General features: G+C 36.6%; 2 protein-coding genes and 1 long non-coding RNA gene across 36 annotated transcripts in view; 1 reads left to right on the top strand and 2 right to left on the bottom strand.

Annotated features, from left to right (window-relative positions):
• ZC3H13 (zinc finger CCCH-type containing 13) overlaps positions 1-7,986 on the bottom strand; it is a 97,337-nt gene extending 89,351 nt beyond the window's left edge. For 3 of the 34 annotated variants that reach the window (XM_063792491.1, XM_063792495.1, XM_063792499.1), the window contains exons 1-4: positions 7,873-7,972; positions 7,086-7,147; positions 871-993; positions 436-545 (exon numbers count right to left, since the gene is read on the bottom strand). In XM_063792491.1, the coding sequence (XP_063648561.1) occupies positions 436-545; positions 871-987 (227 nt within the window). In that variant the 5' untranslated portion in view covers positions 988-993; positions 7,086-7,147; positions 7,873-7,972. Of the gene's footprint in view, positions 1-435; positions 546-870; positions 997-7,085; positions 7,152-7,575 lie in introns of those variants that run through there. The other 31 variants (XM_054665278.2, XM_054665279.2, XM_054665273.2 and 28 more) reach the window with 24 other exon arrangements.
• A 36-nt stretch (positions 7,987-8,022) lies between these two features.
• Positions 8,023-18,110, top strand: part of LOC107968095 (uncharacterized) — a 45,972-nt gene continuing 35,884 nt past the window's right edge. The window contains exon 1 of the long non-coding RNA XR_001708989.4: positions 8,023-8,140. This is a non-coding gene — a long non-coding RNA (uncharacterized LOC107968095). The remainder of the gene's footprint in view (positions 8,141-18,110) is intronic.
• CPB2 (carboxypeptidase B2) overlaps positions 8,638-18,110 on the bottom strand; it is a 51,491-nt gene continuing 42,018 nt past the window's right edge. Inside the window, exons 9-11 of the mRNA XM_509667.9 lie at positions 13,324-13,526; positions 10,905-10,992; positions 8,638-8,942 (exon numbers count right to left, since the gene is read on the bottom strand). Coding sequence (XP_509667.2) covers positions 8,758-8,942; positions 10,905-10,992; positions 13,324-13,526 — 476 coding nt within the window. The 3' untranslated portion in view covers positions 8,638-8,757. The remainder of the gene's footprint in view (positions 8,943-10,904; positions 10,993-13,323; positions 13,527-18,110) is intronic.

The following is an 18,110-nucleotide window of genomic DNA, read 5'->3' as shown; positions in this document are numbered from 1 at the left end:
ATTTTAACCTATAGAATTTGTACAAAATTTGAATTCAGAACATCTTAAACAGCTAAAATTATACCCTATTTGAATTTTACTATTTTAAGAGTTAAAAATAGCCTCACTAAAAAGAAATTCAGACACCATGGAATTCTGCTGTCTTAAGCAGCAATTTAATACATAATTGGGGGGAAAAAGTAAGCCATACACATATTACAAAAAGATCTACTGTCAAAACAAATAAATAATGAACAAATAAGTTAATTTGAAAGCAAACATTTTATTAATCTTGAAAATAACAAAAAGATCCTGTCGATCTTCAATTACTGGTAAGACTACCACCAATATAGAAAATCTGACCAAATATATGGTTGTATTTCAGATTTTTATACCAGATAAATTACAAAAGCCATCTTCTAATAGTACATGAACAATTCAAAGTTCTCAGTTTACCTTCTATAATTGCTGCTATAACCTTTACCACGAGGTGAAGGGCCATGTACGAATCTACATGTGTTTCCATAGAGGCAGTTGCCAGTCTTCAGCCAGTTACGGCACTGTGTCTAAGAGACAGATATAACTATGTAAATTTCATATTTATTTCTGGAAAAAAAAATGCTAGCAGGACAAAATTAAAACAAATGCTACCAAAATTCCAGCTAACCTGTGATATATTACTCCCCAAATAATAAAAACTTCAGGAAAAAAATATGGAAAAACCCATAAACCTTATCACCCTTTTCACTTCTTTTTATAAAACACACTTTAAAAAATTTACTGAACAAACATTCCTACAATAAAACAACCTGTTCACCTTTATGATACAAATAAGCATTTCAATAATAGAATTCTAAGAGAACCCCTGTGACTATACTAGTGACAACTCACCTCTGCTGTACTGCCAGTGCTGGGTCCAAGCCTCTCAAATACACTGGGTCTTCGGGATGTGCTATCAGATATAGTCTTGGTATTTTCCACTGTGACCTTCCTTCTAATTTTTGACATTTTGTACTACTTTAACCAAAAAAGAAAGAGGCAAAACTGTAAAATTCTTCAGTTTTAAATAACTGAGCCCACAGCTTATAAGTAGATAAAACTATAGGTAACAGTGTAAAATTACAGGAGATTTTCCTTGGGAGATTAAAAAAAAAAAAAAGCATAGGAGAGGTCACATGTAAACAGAGATAGTATCTTCTAAAACATGCCTTACTGGTGAATTTATAACAGCTGTGAGATCTGTTGGCTAGAATTGTACCTCTTCTGCAGAGTGAACGAATATGATCCTACTCACACAGTGAAGTTTTCATAGTACAATCAACCTCAGAAGATACAGTACAAAATGTTTACTTTATAAAAGTTACAAAAATTGCTTCAAAATTTAGTAACTCAAAGTTGTTAACCATCAACTGGTTAACTGAAAAAGAGTTATGCTAAAGAAAATGGAAAAATAAAATTGGGTGAAAATTTTCATAGCAGAAATTATGTTTCATAAGTTTAAGGGACAACAGCAGTTATGTTCCAAAAATCAGGTTGAGAAAAATGAATGATATTTTAGTATTTTCTTTGCCTGACAGAAGTCAAAACAATCTGATCAAGCATATTTATTTTCCAGTAACACAAAAACAAAACAAAACAAAACTCAATGTTGATAGAAACAACTTTCAAAACAGGATAGACTGTAGAACTAGAAAAAGTCAAGGTGTTTCTATAATCTATACTACACTGACATAAAATTCAAAGGTGTTAAAAGTAATTATCAGACTATTTTACCATTATTAGTAATAAGAAAAAAGACAAATTGTAAAAATATTTTTATTTTATGTTTAAGCTCTGTTAGATTTGATGTAAACATAAAAGTATTTTTTAAGGGCCAGGCACAGTGGCTCGTGCCTGTAATCCCAGCACTTTGGGAGGCCGAGGCAGGCGGATCATGAGGTCAGGAGATCGAGACCATCCTGGCTAACATGGCGAAACTCCGTCTCTACTAAAAATACAAAAAAAAAAAAAAATTAGCTGGGCATGGTGGCGGGTGCCTGTAGTCCCAGCTACTCTGGAGGCTGAGGCAGGAGAATAGCATGAACCCACGAGGCAGAGCTTGCAGTGAGCCGAGATCACACCACTGCACTCCAGCCTGGGTGACAAAGCGAGACTCCATCTCAAAAAAAAAAAAAAAAAAAAAAAAATATATATATATATATATATATATATGTAAATAAAACATTCAAAAACTGAAACTATAGTAAAAATCTAATCCAATGACATAATTGGGTAATTCAACTAGATTTGCAAGTATCAGATAATGACAGTATATTATGACATTAGAAAACAATATTAAATTCTAGACCAAGATACAATCCAGAGCATACACTACTGTGGGAAGAGGGTAGAAACTGCCTCATAAGGGGAAGGAAAAAAAACACCATACTATATCCCGCTTTATACAAACTAAATATTAGTTGAAATCTTATCAATCATCAAAAGTTACTAGAATGAACCACAGCAGCTAAAAAAGTTTCATTTAGTCTCTATAAAGATCACAAATCTTTAATGTGGTTTCAAAGTAAAGACATATCACTTTAAAGGAAATTAAATCGTGGTAGTACCTAATTGAAACAGCAATAAAAAATTATAAACAGTGTTTGGTTCAATGAGGTACTTCAGGTCACACTTTTAAAAGAATCCAAAGACTAAGAACAACATTTGATAAATAAAAGATGGTGCATCAAGGAAGGAAAATATGAAATAATATATGGTGATTTTAAATTGGAAAATCTATATTTTTATCAATATAAAATGTAATAATTCTTTTGATATAATAGCAATTAATTTTTAGTGATTTTAAAAACAGAATTACTTCACAGTAATTATAAATTTAAGAACCAGTGGAGAGCATCACATAAACAATAATTTGCTGCAACACAAAATCACTTAAATATTAATTGTTCTCCAAGTAAGGAACTACACACCAATTCTACACACTGGTGTTAGCATTATAAGATAATCTTTGATTTAATTTTTCTTAGACTCATTCTCAGCTGAAATGTGAACATACGGAGGAGAAGCTGGTAAAATTTCCTATGTCTATTTGATTTACTGAGCACGAAAAAACTGAAAGCTAAGAGAAGTGGAGCTGAGAAAGATCTAGAAAATGTAGAGCTTTGAGAAAAACTTTTTTAACAATATATATCCAAGCATGATTCAATAATAAGTAAATGTATCACACAATGTATAAGAAGTTTGAGAAAAACATAAAGTTTCATTATATATTGCTACATTAATATACAAATATAGAGTAATCCTCAACCATTAATTCAATTTTTAAAACATTTCTTAATAAACAAAATTGAATAGGTTCCAAAATTTCCTTATTTGCTAGTTATGTAGAACTTAGAAAACAGGCACACCATCCCACCACACTGCCTCAAGTGGACTAACACTAATTTTTTATTTTTCCCTCCACTGTCACTGGAAATGAGTTAGTTCTGCCCCCAACATCTCTACTACCCCCAACATGCCTCCACTCCCAGCTCAGTCTCCTTCAAAAAATTCAATGGTAATGGTTTCCAGTTAGGACGACAGGCTATTTATTATCGTACTTATTATACTTAAAACATTGGTCATCTATCATCTCCTTTCTTTTTATTTTTTGAGGGTTCCAGGTATTAACTCTACAGTTTCTTTTTCTGGTCTGTCCTCTGTTGCTTGATTCGCACTACTCTCCTCCCTTGACCTATTGCTTTGCTGGTCTGAGAGCTTCTCTCCAATCCTAGACTCCCTAAGACAAACTTTGAAGATTTCAAGGGTTGGACTTGCTATGAAAGACAATCAAGTGAAGACTAATGATCCACCTCCTCACCTCCCTCACCCTACGCCCATATTCTTTCCACAGAGACAAAATTGCTTTTACCAGTGACATCAAGAACTATTCAAGATTCACCTACATAGTAATTATCCCAGGAATTTCACTTGCAGCTACTACTGTACTGAGTCTCCCAATTTAGGGAAGAAATGAAATTAAGTAAAAATGTGGCCAAGCGCAGTGGCTCACGCCTGTAATCCCAGCACTTTGGGAGGCCAAGGCAGGCGGATCACGAGGTCAAGAGATTGAGACCATCCTGGCCAACAGATCGAGACCATCCTGGCCAACATGGTGAAACCCCATCTCTACTAAAAATACAAAAATTAGCTGGGTGTGGCGGGGCACGCCTGTAATCCCAGCTACTCGGGAAGCTGAGGCAGGAGAATCGCTTGAACCCGGGAGGTGGAGGTTGCAGTGAGCCGAGATCGCGCCACTGCACTCCAACCTGGCAACAGAGGGAGACTCCGTCTCAAAAAAAAAAAAAAAAAAGATGTACTCTCCTTTTTCTCAGACTCCAAGAGTACCATACTTTGTCCTAAAGTAATACAGCATCTGAGTATGCGGTCTGGGTTACAGCAAGGTCCTGGACTGAACATTTAAAACAAGAATAATAACAACAATAATACACACACACACATATTCTTAATAAAATGTTCTTTAATGTGATATATATGTGTGTGTGTGTAAAACGTCTGGTGAAAAAAGAAAAAAGTAGAAACTGAAGATTTCTAACTGAAAAAATTCTTCTGATCATCCATGTAAAAACTTCCACAAGTAGTCAACAATAAAATGTTACTTAAATATTACTAATGAGACATTCATGAATTTGAATAAACAAAATGCTTCATGCTTGTAAAGAACACAATATATAACTTTAAAAATCCCATTTATCTAAAAATATACACACTATCTACAATACAGCAGAAAAACATTTCCTTTTTCATATATTAAAACTAAACGTTACCAACTAATGTGACAATTAGAATTTTCAATCCTATTTAAAACTTCGGGCCCGTAAAGGAAAATGAACACCACAACAGTTAAAATGTAGATTTTCAGGGGGGGGAAACTTTTTCAAATTATGTATGAACAGGCTGAACATGACAAGTAAATGCTTCAAAGTATATGAGAAAAATTAGAAACAAGATAAAAATGTAAATACTAAAGTCTTTCCTATCATAGAGAATAGAAATCAAGGTCATACCAATAACTTACTAATTTACTCTTCTATGAAGGTTTTCCTCCATTTTTGTTTTCAAATTATTATTTGGTTTAAGTTGCCATCACACTTCCACCCACATCATCAAGTCTTTCTCAAACACGAGCATTATCAGACAGAGTGGCACTAGTGAAAGCCTATTTCGTTATTTTCCTATTTCTCCTCTCCATTTGCAGAGCAAATGAATATCTGAAGTCTTTATAATCTCTTTTCAATTAAAAAAGAAAATGGAAAAAGAAAAAGAAAATCCGGGACACAAAGTTTGAGTCTATTAATAAAGACACAACAAAAGAGGGTCTTAAATGGGAACTGCTCCCTTGCCCCGGGAAACTTAGAATAACACTGTACTCAGAAGGTTCACATTATAATTATGGCTGAGAAAGGAGAAGCATACAAAAGGGTCTCTTTTTGAATAATGACTCCAGAAGCTCAATTAATAAAATCTTGTCAATAAACACATATGCGTTCTAGTATCTTCACTTCAATCCATAATTAATTATCTTTTTCAGGTCTCATCTACTGGAAGCATAAGTGAAAGCATAACACTTTAATCCGGATGAGTAGCGGCATAATATTAGGGAAATTTCAAACAATTAGGCAATTAAAACTACATGAATGTACTAACTAGTAGGATAAATCCCTATACTCCGAATTTCTAAGATTAAAAAGGTGATACTAAAAATAAGGTATCTTCACATTTATACTTCATATTTTTAGAAAGAAAAATTAACTTTATTTGATGCATAGTTTGAGAGAATTTTTTAAAAAGAACTTTCTAAAACAAACTTTCAGATTGCTTCCGTGAATTTAATGCTAAAACAATTCCAAACTAAATTCCAAACACAACTGACAGAACTAAGCTGACTACATAGGAATTAGCAAAGCAACACTGCAGTACTATGCAGAAAAAACTATTTGTTAAAAAGACTGTGCACAGAAAACATCCCATGCTGGTAGCTACTCTAAAGTGAAGTAAAAAGAACTGCATCATACAAAAATACAAAAAAAAAGAATAAAAGACTCTTTCTATATCAACAGCAGTTAATGCTTCAACTACTACTAACAGCTGGAGAAATAGCTCCACCTCTATATGAGATGGAGTTGGGAGAGATGAGGAGGTGAGGAAGACTACCATCCACTGAAAACCAACTCTCTAAGTAAATTTAAGTTAAACAATGTGTTTCCTCTATGTAAATGCCAATGCATATTATAAATAAACACTGATGACATTACAATTTTAATAATTTGTAAAGATGTTAAGATACCATCCACTTGCTGGATTTTTAGTATGTTAAATTCATATTACAAATATGAAAATCACATAAGCTTGCAAATCTCAAAATATGCAATGTTCATTTAGAATGACCAGTAATCAGGAAGCCAGTAAGAGGCATACATTTGATAAAACTGAATCCTACCAGATGCACAGAGTGAAAGCCTTAGTTTCAGAGTGCAACTATTTTTAAAGCCGCAATTGTTACAAGCTTGCATCAACTTTGCTAGTCTCTAGTTGAAACTGTCATCTGTTACAATCTAAATAGTTCATTAGGAAATTAGAAATTATTTGAAAATCTATAGATTGTATTCACAAAACGCTCCAATATATTGTACTAAAGCCAGTAATTTCAAATGTTACAGAACTAGACCCCGCTAACTGGCACCATATACCCATAGACTGAACTGCATAAGTATTTATTCTCCAACGGTATCGCGGACTTCGAAAACTTGAGGTGTAAAGATATTTTCCAAATTTTTAAAATACTTTAAAAATCCAAAAATCTTAAGAGACTTCATACTCCCATAATTTTCAAAGTAGTTCGAATTACCTGAAAGCCCCATAGTATAACCAAATACCTTAAGACTACCCTTCACAAACAACATCTTACCAACATAATTCAAGTATTATCAACTCTAAATAATTTTCAAACCACATAAATTGCGTTAGCCTATTACAGAGAGATAATGCCGCCAGACTCTCTTCTTTCTATTCCACTTTCCCCCGTTTCTGACAGTTGCCAAAACTACCTACCTAAGGCATGTGAAGATAAAGTAGCACTCAATTCCCAGGACCTAAATCGTTATCACTGCTGAGGGAAAAACAAAAACAAAAACAAAAAAAACACAAGACCAATCACAAGTAAGATGTTTTTCTCTAACAGATCTGGAATGAGTATAGAGGAAGATTCTAAATTTAAGCCCAAATTGCTGCACCCTTCCATCGCACACAAATACGAACACCATACAAGGGTTCCCGTGCTTACATCAAATGGTAACGAGGGGTACAGCCCATTGTCTGAGTCTACTTATCGCCCTTAGACAAATGCCAGAATCATAATCAGAGTGAGAAATTATGCCTGAGCACAGGGGGCTATTGCAGAGTTAAGGGTGGGATGCTCAAGGAAAGCTCAAAATCCCAGTGACTCAAGCAAAGATGGGGGGGGTAACCCGGGCCTCCGCATTCCGGGTCCGCCCAATGCCTTCCCCAGATACCCACACCAATTCACAGAACGCTTACTTCCTCCCCAAGCTCCCTTCGCAAGTGCAGTCCGGAGGCACCACCGCCGCCGCCGCCGCTCCGAGGAGCGGGGGAGGCGACTCTGTCCCCGCGCCTGGACCCAGGAGGACGACGACGAGGAGAAAGCGATGCGCGCGCGGCTCCCGGGAACCGGCTCTTGGCTAGCGAGGAGCCCCCGGGATGGCTGAGAAGCAGAACCAACCCGCCCGCCGCCTCTCCAGGGTCAAGCGAAACTGGGTCGCAGGAAGAAAAATAACGAAGAGATTGTAGATTAAGAAAAGGCAACAAAAACACTACCAGGCCGCTAGGAGGACCGCCTCAAAATGCCGCCGGAAGTCAGAGGTTTGCCCTGTTCCTCTGTAGACCCAGGCAGCTTCCGGCCGTCAGATTAGTCGTCAGTGCGCAGACACCGCCCTTCGTGGACACGCCCTCTAGGCGTAACGTTCCATGCGAGCGGTAAGAGTGCGGCGGGACTTGGAAATCGAATCTGTGCTCTGTGAGAGATCCTAGGAAAGGAAACTGGGAGCCCGGGAGAACTAAAATTCCCAATTAAAAGTGAATTTAAGTGAGTTTTCTCTTTTTATTACATAATTCCTTACCATAAACAGCTGTTGTAAATGCGCAAAATGCGGCATTTGTTGACAGTACCTAGAGCCACTCATTCATTCGTTCAACAGTGTTTATTGAGCAGCTGAGCTGGAATGAGAGGCTATGTTTGTCGTTTTTGACACCCCTCCCCTTTCTGGGCCATCGCCTAATTACCGTGGAGCAAACGGAATGCATGGTTGTATTTCTAAAGGCACAAGCAGAAATTTATTGAAAATTTGGAGCAGAAATCTTTAATGTACTTCTGACCACCCTTCCTTTTGTTGAGTAGGATCCAATGATCAGCATGAGATGATCATTGATTAAACTTGCTTGAGATGGCTAGTCAAACGTCGAAAATCAAAGAAAAAGTAGGTAACTAGACTTTTACAATTTTTTTTAAAAGGTAAAAAGACATGAACCCTAGTCTGCCTTAATGGCAAAGTAGCACTTATTAGGTTCTCTGACAAAACCAAGGAATAGGAAAATCTTTTATCAAAACTACGGATAAAACTTAAAAATAATCTGATACAATGATTTGGTCTTGCTGGAATCAGTAAATTAAAATACGGAAGCAGAATGATAAAATCAGGGGCATTAAACATTCCTAATGACATGCCAAGCTATTTTAGAGACAGCGGCAAAAGCTTCTCTACAGGTGGGTTTGATGTAACGCTCCGGCAGCAAGAATCCGTATGTGCCCGTATCTCGAAGTTCAATTGTAAACGAATATTTGATGCCCAAATCATAGATCCAATCGTCCCCACCTCCAGGAGCTAGGTCTAAAAGAAGAAGAAAGAAATTGTTGAAATACAGACGTTTCAAATTAATTAACACACTGGGAATTGTTTGATTTAAATGTTTATTTGTTTGTATACCTTTAGATTTTTTTCAGTTTTTAACTAATATAAACAACTTTACAATGAGTACCCTTGTTTATACATAATTGCTTCTTTGTCTCTTTAGAATATTCTTCTCTAGAATAGATTTGCTAGTCTAAGGCTCTGTACTTTTTGCAATTACGGCATGTTCCCAAATGGACGTCAAAAGAACTGAATTAATTTATACTTCCACAAGCAGGGTATGAATTTGCCCATTTCCACTTCCCATACCATCAATAGGAATTATGAATTCTGATAATTTTATGGGCGAAAAATAATATCCAACTGTCTTAATTTATGTTTTTTGATTATCAGTGAGTTGCACATTTGTTTGGCATATTTATTGGCTATCTTTATATTTCCTATCAATTGTCCTTCCTCATTTGTCTACTTGGTTCATTTTATCAATTGCTTATAAAAACGACATTAGTGTTATTAGCTTTGTTTGGCATGTAGACCTTTTTTCTCCTTTCATTCATTTCTCCTTTCACAAGGAATTTTTTCTCCTTACTGAGATTTCAACTTGGTTTATGCAGGGTTTTCATATGAAAATATATGCTGTACCTGGAATTTACTTTGGTGAAAGACATGTTAATAATCCAATTAATTTTTTTCTAGGTAACTTGTTAGGTTTTCCAACTGCATTAATTGAATAATCTGACTTTTTTTGGGGGGGTGCTAAATTGAGTCCAGGTTTATGGCAAAGTCTGACCCAAAATTTTAATTTATAATTTTAGCATCTATCTAATACAGTTTGGGAAGCATCTCATGAAAGCTACAATTGCCAGAAGACTTGTTACAGTTTAATGCATGTTAACTAAAATGTGTACATATTTTAGTGTTCATGATAAATACAGTTTCGACCTTTTTTGAGATGGAGTCTCACTCTGTCACCCAGGCTAGAGCGCAGTTGTGCAATCTCAGCTCATTGCCACCTCCACCTCCCAGGTTCAAGTAATTCTTATGCATTAGCCAACCAAGTAGCTGGCATTACAGGCACCTGCCACCATGCCCAACTAATTTTTGTATTTTTAGTAGAGACAGGGTTTCACCATGTTGGCCAGTCTGGTCTCGAACTCCTGACCTCAAGTGATCCTCCTGCCTCAGCCTCCCAAAGTGCTGGTATTACAGGCGTGAGCCACAGCACCTGGCCTCTTTTTGTTTTTTTCTAATCATTAAAAAAAAAAAAATGGAAAAACCTGGATTTGGCCTTCAGGCTGTAGTTTTCTGATGCCTGGTTACAGGTTTATTTTATGCTCCTCTTTTCCCATCTCCCTTCAAACTTCAAAAGGGCAAAATCAGTCTGTCCTCCCACTGTGTGTAGATAGGAGTTACTCACTAAATATCTTTCAGCAAAAATTAATCAAAACTTTTTGTTAAGAGTTTGTCACAAGCTTTTGTGTGTGTAATATATATTAAAGACAATCAACTGTAATGTGTTATGAGCTATACTCTTGGGAACAGGCTAACACTAAAAAACACTTGATGCAAATGGCACGCCCTAGATTAGTGTGGTGTACAACCTGCACAACCTTCCATCGTGGCCCTGGGAATCATGCAAAAGTTTTATGAACTTTTCTGCTTCACTCAACTAGTATGATGCCAATTCTGTAATTCCTACTTGATTGTGATAAATATGATTTCTTAAATAGGATTTTGGCTTCTTTTTAGTAACTCATTTATTAATATAGTTTTGTTCAGCATTGTCATAGCTATTATGCTTCTGTTCCTAATTATTACAATTCAGTTGTATTACATGTGACCCTATTTAATTCAGAAAAATTAAATACACAAAGAAAAACAGATCACACAGATTTCTTTAGTAGCTCAAAGTTCTCTAAGATCATAAGAAGAAATACTTACATAAGGTTTCTGAGCCATGGCCATGTGTATACCTGGTATTTTTACTAGTTTTCTCAATAGCACGAACTGCTTCACTGGCTACTAGAGACTGGAAGCAACAAGATATAGAATTTCAGTTAATGTGCAGCTTTGAAACATGACAAGTAGAAGTTTCTAAAAAATAATCATACATTAATTGAATCAAAGTATACAGGTAGAAAATCTAGATTCATCTAAAAGGCAAATAAATAAGGTAAACAAATTAATTTAAAATATGCGCACTTTATGGCAATCACAATTGGGTGGCTTTAAACATAAACTATTTCAATATATTGAAATAATTTATATAAATAAATATATTAATTTGCAGAAAAAAATTATCACATGCCTTTTTGGGAACTCATTTATTATGGAAAATGAAGTATAACTACATCTCAAAGGCTTAGAGGTACTCCATTTCTGAACAAAATTATCACCAAACTTTAAATCCAACCTTTCTAAACACATACAAACACCTAATGCACGCATGACTCACTTCTTATCCTTCTCACAACTTCTATTTTCTTCTTGTGTAAAATGTCTAATGACTTCCATAGATTCATCAAATCAAAAAAGATTATGCCTCTGGTATGGAGCAGGATAATAACTAAGACCCCCATTTGACTTCATTTTGTCTGTTGATATTCATTTTGTCAAATCTATTCTGAAGTTCTCACTTATCTGGAACTTTTCGGAAATTGGAACTAGCATCATGGTATACACTGTCATCTTCTTGAAAAACTCAAGAGATTTATCAGCGGATATTATTTTATGCCATCTCATTGTTCAAAAAATAAGTTTTAATGTAACCCCATTGTCTACATAATGAAATACAAATTTATCTGACAGTCACACCCCTTCAGAAGCCAACCTAATCTACTTTCTGATGCTATCACCCTCCACTTTTGCATCCTCTTATGGTGAACACCAACTTCTTTGCTTGGAAGGTCCTTCCTTCCCTGTCTGCCTATAGAAATCCTCTTTCAATGCCTGTCTAAAATGTAGCTGATCTTTGACATCAACAGCACTTTATTATTTGTAGTTTTTCCCCCCCTTAATAGATTGTAAATTCCTCAAGGACAGTAACTACTTTATCTCCTCACTTATCTCAGCATTTCCCTCTGAATGCATTAGTGAAGCCATCCCTCGATATTCTAGTTAGAAGTGAGTTGTACTGTCTGTGCCACGTATTTAGTAGTTACTCTATGTCGCCTTAGAGTACAGCTATTTGTAACATTTGCTAATGGTTGAGCTCCCTAACCATAACACATTCTCTTAAAGGGCAGGATTTTACCTAATGCTTCTTTAAACATCCATTGACAAGGTATTTTACACGTAATGGCTCTCAACATATATGTGTGCTGGCAGTGATGCAAAAAAAAAAAGCATAATTAGACTAATTCTACTTCCCAAATCATGATAAATTTCCTTTTATTTCTTCAAAGATAATATTTTTAAAAGGTGCTTTCCTTAACAGTTTTCCCTTGAGAAGAAAAAAGCTCAAGTATCAAGTACATTTATGTTCTAAATGGGCTATTTTCAGAAAATGCAAATAATCTTATATTTGTCATCAGCAATTGCTAGCTCCTGTAATGTGACTATATTTTATTCTGTTAAGAGAGCCAGAAAAAAAAAAATGAGTCACTAAGAAACAAGCTACTACCTAAAAATTAGTCCCTTCCCAAGAATGGGGCTGTTGATGTAACACTTCCATTGTCTGGAGAGCATCTGGGATGAGGATTTGTCGAAGCCTAGCTACAATCCTTCAAGAATCCTTGCATCTTTTGCCATGAACCCAAACATACAGTATCTTGGACTAAAAAGTGCTAAGGGAGTATCAAATTGTGTGAGTCCTCTTTGAATTTCCTGTATTGTCTGTTATGTTCCAAAAAACAGACTCTTTCCTCAATGCTAAAATTGGAGGTACTTTAATAGGACCAAAACCCTGAGGGTTAAGGAAGTCAGGGCAGGAACAATTCCTGCTGCTAATACCAAAACAATGAGTGCTGTGTTGAGACTTAATCTGTGGTGTGCTGTTGTAGGAAGCTAGTGACCACAAAGCTGTCGCATGATTCCATACTCATCCTTGCTTATACCGCTTCACATGCAGATCAGGTCAAGTGTAGTAGTAGTTCCTTCCTAACCTTCAAGGAATTCGTCTGACATTTTCTTAGGAAGCCCACGTGCTAGAATAAAGTGTGTGTTGTTAGGGTAAGGCACGTTCTTTATATTCCCTTAGAGAACACTGACCCAGGGCGACTCTCAACAGGATCACACCATGATTTAAAACATCTATCATTTGCCTTCTAGAGGACAAAATTTTTCCCAGTTTTTGATTCTTCAACTAAGTATTATTTTATTTCCAAAATGCTAATAAGAAAAATAATTAAGTAGCACTTACCAGTTCCTCATGGTCTTTGCTTTTACTTCGTGTATAGGAATATGGAAACACTATATGCTGGGAGTATGAATGCATGCTGATGTATGCTTTAATGTGGTTGATATTTCTTCTCAAGAAACTAGCCACTGCCTTCACTTCTGGTTCTGACTCAGGATAAAGTCCACAGTAGGTTTCCGAGCATGAGGAACTGGATGCACCTTCCTCTGTAACGAAATTGTTAAGGTGAAATTATGAGGGGATGCACATAGTACTGTAATTTGTGGTTTCCCAGACAACGTATTCTCCTATCTATGTTGCAACATTTTTAGATGAATGGATTAGGTAGGGCTCTGCAAAGAACATATTTCCACTAAGTGTTATGTTTCTTTTGAAGTCAAATACTTATCTGCTCACATAGCTGACCTTCTAACAGTCATTCCCAGCACCTGTCTCCCTTGCAACCTTGAGAAAGTGGCTAAGAGATCCTCAGAGATGCCAGCCCTGTCTCCAGACTTATGGTTATGGGAGAAAAAATAAACCCCATTTTCCTTAATCCACTGTAAATTTAGTTTTTCTGATATTTGTAGTTTTAAAGCTACCATCAATATAGCCCATAAAAGAAAAGCCTCACTTCTGAGCTCAGAATATGTAAATCTGCCTTCAGTGCTACTTTTAACTTGCTAAAGTGGTTTAGTAAGTTTAGTAAATAAAATGGGATGGTGATATTTGTTGCCAGACCAACGTTCATTCATTCCTTTGATAGATTATAATTTGCATCACTTGAGATGGTAGGCTGCCTTCCAACACTTCTCCCCCTGTCCCTAATTCACAAGGTGAAGCCCCAGCAAGCTGCATCTGACACAAGAGATTATTCCTTCCTGCAAACAGTTGAGGGCTCAGGATTGGGTCTGACTCTTGTGCTTGCCAATCTGAATCCCTTCAAAGATAACTTGAAATCAATACTAAGAGTCTAGTCTCAGTCTAGCTGCTCTCTTGACCAGACAGTAAAAATAGTAATACTACCAGCTGACACCTGTGGAGCACATGCTGTACGTCAGGAACTCTGCTAAGATTTTTGCCACATCTCATGTAATTCTTACAGCAGCCCTATGAAGTAAATACTGTCATTTTAGGAGATGCAATCTGGATATTCTTGGTGGTAACCATTCTTCAGAATAAGAGGCTATACAGCATATTGTTAAGCACCCAATTACTTGATTCTAAATCTTGACTACCATTTATTAGCTATATGGCTTTGGGTAAATTTTTAAAAATCTATCTGTATCTCAATTTCCTTATCTGCAAAATTGAAAAATTATACATTAAATGCTGATTGAATGAGAATTAAATGAGCTAGTTCATACAAAGTGCTTTGCACAGTGCCTGGCATGTAGTATGCATTTCATAACTGTTGCTGTTTATCATCATCATCATCATCATCATCATCATCATGTGGACTGAGACCTGAAAGAAGCCAGTGTGCATCACAGAGATGAGAAGGGGAGAGGAAGGATTCACTGAGCCTCTCTAGGGCTCCAGGCCCAGTTCCTTTCTGTTTCTGAGTCCAGCTGCATCTCTGCCTCAGGATTCCATGGCTGAGGCTACTCACTATCCTTACAGAGCCTGCTTTTCTTAATTAAGCTCATTCTGCTTTATTCCTGTTATTATACAAACACAACATTAATGTTTGTTAAAAAATTGTTGCCCTGAGAGGAAATGTGAACATCTAAGGTCTTCCCAAGTATTTCATTTTTAACCAATAAGGTGATTGGATAAACCATTTTTGATAGTTCGGTCACCTTTGAATATTCCTGCCCTTTTATGTGGTATATAATTCTTAGAGAATAGAGATTATATATTGGGTATGGAGGTCGGGGAAGACATAACCACTAAATAGAGAGGTGGTGCCCTAATATGAATCCTCAGACCAGGGTTGTTTAATAGAAATATAATGCAAGTCACATATTTACTTTAAATTTTCAAGTTACCACTTTAAGTAAAATAAAAAGAAGGCCAGGCACGGTGGCTCACACCTATAATCCCAGCACTTTGGGAGGCTGAGGCAGGCGGATCACTTGAGATCAGGAGTTCGACACCAGCGAGGCCAACATGGTGAAACCCCGTCTCTACCAAAAATACAAAAATAGCCAGGCATAGTGGTGCACGCCTGTAATCCCAGCTACTTGGGAGGCTGAGGCACGAAACTTGCTTGAACCCAGGAGGCAGAGGTTGCAGTGAGCTGAGATCGTGACACTGCACTCCAGCCTGGATGACAGAACGAGACCCTGCCACACACACACACAAAAAGAAATATGTGAGATTAATTCAATATTGTAATTTATTTAACCAAATATGTACAAAGTATCATTTCAAGTGTAACCAATATAAAAATTATTCTTGAAATATTTTATGTTACTTTTTTCATACTAAGCCTTCAAATTCTGGTGTGTATTTAACACTCAGTGTATGTCTCAATTCAGACAAGCTACATTTTAAGCACTGGATAGCCACATGTGGTTAGTGGCTACTATGCTGGACAGTGAGCCTCAGATTCTCATTCTGTGATTGTCATTCTAGAGATTTCAAGCATTTTAGTGGAAAGAGCCCTGAAGAGGCAGGAAACTTGAGGTCGAGACTCTGCTTTACCATTAAGCAGTCATGTTAATTTGGGCAACTACTTCATCGTCTCAGCCTCAGGGGCCTCATCTGTACCAGGAAGGAACTTGGGCCACTGGATCCCTCCAGGCTCAAGCATTCTTTGATCTATAGACATGGAACCAAGCACACTGTGAAATATCTATAATAGGCAAATTCATAGAGACAGAAAGTAGATAAGAAATTACCAAGGGCTGGGGAGAAGGTAGGGATGAGGAGATATTGCCTACTGGTTACAATAAGTAAAAATCTCTCTTTGGGACAATTAAAAAATTTTAGTAATAGATAGTAGTAATTGTGAATGTACTTAATGCCACTGAACTGTACAATTAAAAATTGTTAAAATGGCAAATTTTATATTGCATGTATTTTATCATAATAAAAATAATTTTAAAAAACACTATAGTCTCCTAGAAAAAGAAATAAAGAATTTTCCATTCAAGCCAGCAAAAACTTTGTAGTTGAACTCAGTGTTTTAGAAAATGTGTGGTGCTATCTTAGGAAGTTTGAGACCAAAGGTTCTCATAATGTACTCCTGTTATGAACTGAATTGCATCCTCCCAAATTCCTATGTTGAAGCCCTAAGCCCCAGTGTGACTGTATTTAAAGATAAGGCCTTTAAGGAGGCAAAGTGAAATGAAGTCATAGGCATGGGGCTCTAATCCAATGTGACTGGTGCCCTTATAGGAATAAAGAGAGACACCAGGGAGGTTTGTGCAGAAAGAGAAGGCCATGTGAGGGCACAGAGAGAAGGCAGCCATCTACAGGCCAATGAGAGAATCCTCAGGAAGACCTCACTTTGCTGGTACCTTGATTTTGGACTTCCAATCCTCAACTGTGAGAAAATAAATTTCTGTTGTTTAAGCCACCCAACCTATGGTATTTGGTTATAGCAGCCTGAGAAGACAAAGACACCCCTACAACCTACCCTCCACTCTCATCTCCAACACACACACACAAAAAATTTTAATACAGAGGAGCATAAAATGAGTAAGTAGGTTTGATATGTCACTTCCTGTTAATAAGTGAGGTGTTTTTGGATCCTTTATATAAAGAATCATAGGGGCACATTCTAGTTGTAGGGATGAGAAAAGATTAAATTCTTCTTTCTCACTGTCTTGCTTACATAGTACAGAATAGATACTGGAACAGTTGGTAATAAGGAGAGTTCCTTACAATTACTTTTTATTTGGGTTTTTTTTTTTTTTTAGTTAAAAACCCATATGCTTGCTGCTTCTGTTTCTGTTTTTCACTCTTATGATACGTAACAATATAGCACCATGCCCAAGAGGGGACTGAGACATTTCTTGATGACAATAACAGAATATATTTTGACTACTTGGCTATCCAAATTAAATAACACTGACTTCACCAAGAAAAATATTAAGTAAAATCAAGCACCAAAAGAGCTCGAAGATAAAATAAAAAGTTCCAAAAGGGAACTGATAACTTGGGTTTATAGCCCAGCTCTGCCACGTACTTGCACATACTTGCTACGTGCCCTTGAGGAAGGGACTTAACTGTTTTCGGCCTGGGTTTCTCCATCTATGATTCATAGATAATGAAATCTGGAAGATGAACTATGTCAATGGCTCAGCGCTGAGTAACTGTCAGCTCTATTTACTTAGATTCTTTTTACATCGCTGCTGTTCCTGTGAGCCCCTGGCATGTTATTAGTGCCACAGCAAACTTTGGGCCTCTGGGAACACGAGTGGTTTCTTAGGGAGAAACCACTAAATGATTCCCTGGAACCTAAGTCGGGATGAACTGCTTCTTCCTCTGAGTTCCTACCATATCTGTAGCTCTCAGAGCAACTAAATTCATTCATGGACTCATTTAGTTAATATTTTATGAGGACCCTCCTTGTGCCAGGCACTGCACTAGATAATGGGTATTGGTTTCTGTCTGCATGGAGTTTCTAACCTAGACAGGGAAAAAAATAAGGAAATAAGGTAAGTGCTTTGTTGTGAGGTTTGGTTTTCTTTTGTTTTGGCAATCAGCTTTCCCAGGCTGAATGTTGTGAGGTTTTAATAGGTATTCTGGGATTTTGATAAAATGTTTAAAATCATGAAATTTTACCTTTTTTTAAAGGAAATAGGCAAAATTATGTGCATAGGATTGTATAGGGTCCAGGTCTGGGAGGAAGAAGATGT

The sequence above is a fragment of the Pan troglodytes genome, chromosome 14 (assembly GCF_028858775.2).
Source record: "Pan troglodytes isolate AG18354 chromosome 14, NHGRI_mPanTro3-v2.0_pri, whole genome shotgun sequence".
Lineage (NCBI taxonomy): Eukaryota > Metazoa > Chordata > Mammalia > Primates > Hominidae > Pan > Pan troglodytes.
The sequence above is the reverse complement of the archived record's forward strand: the minus strand, read 5'-3'. Positions and strand labels throughout refer to the sequence as shown.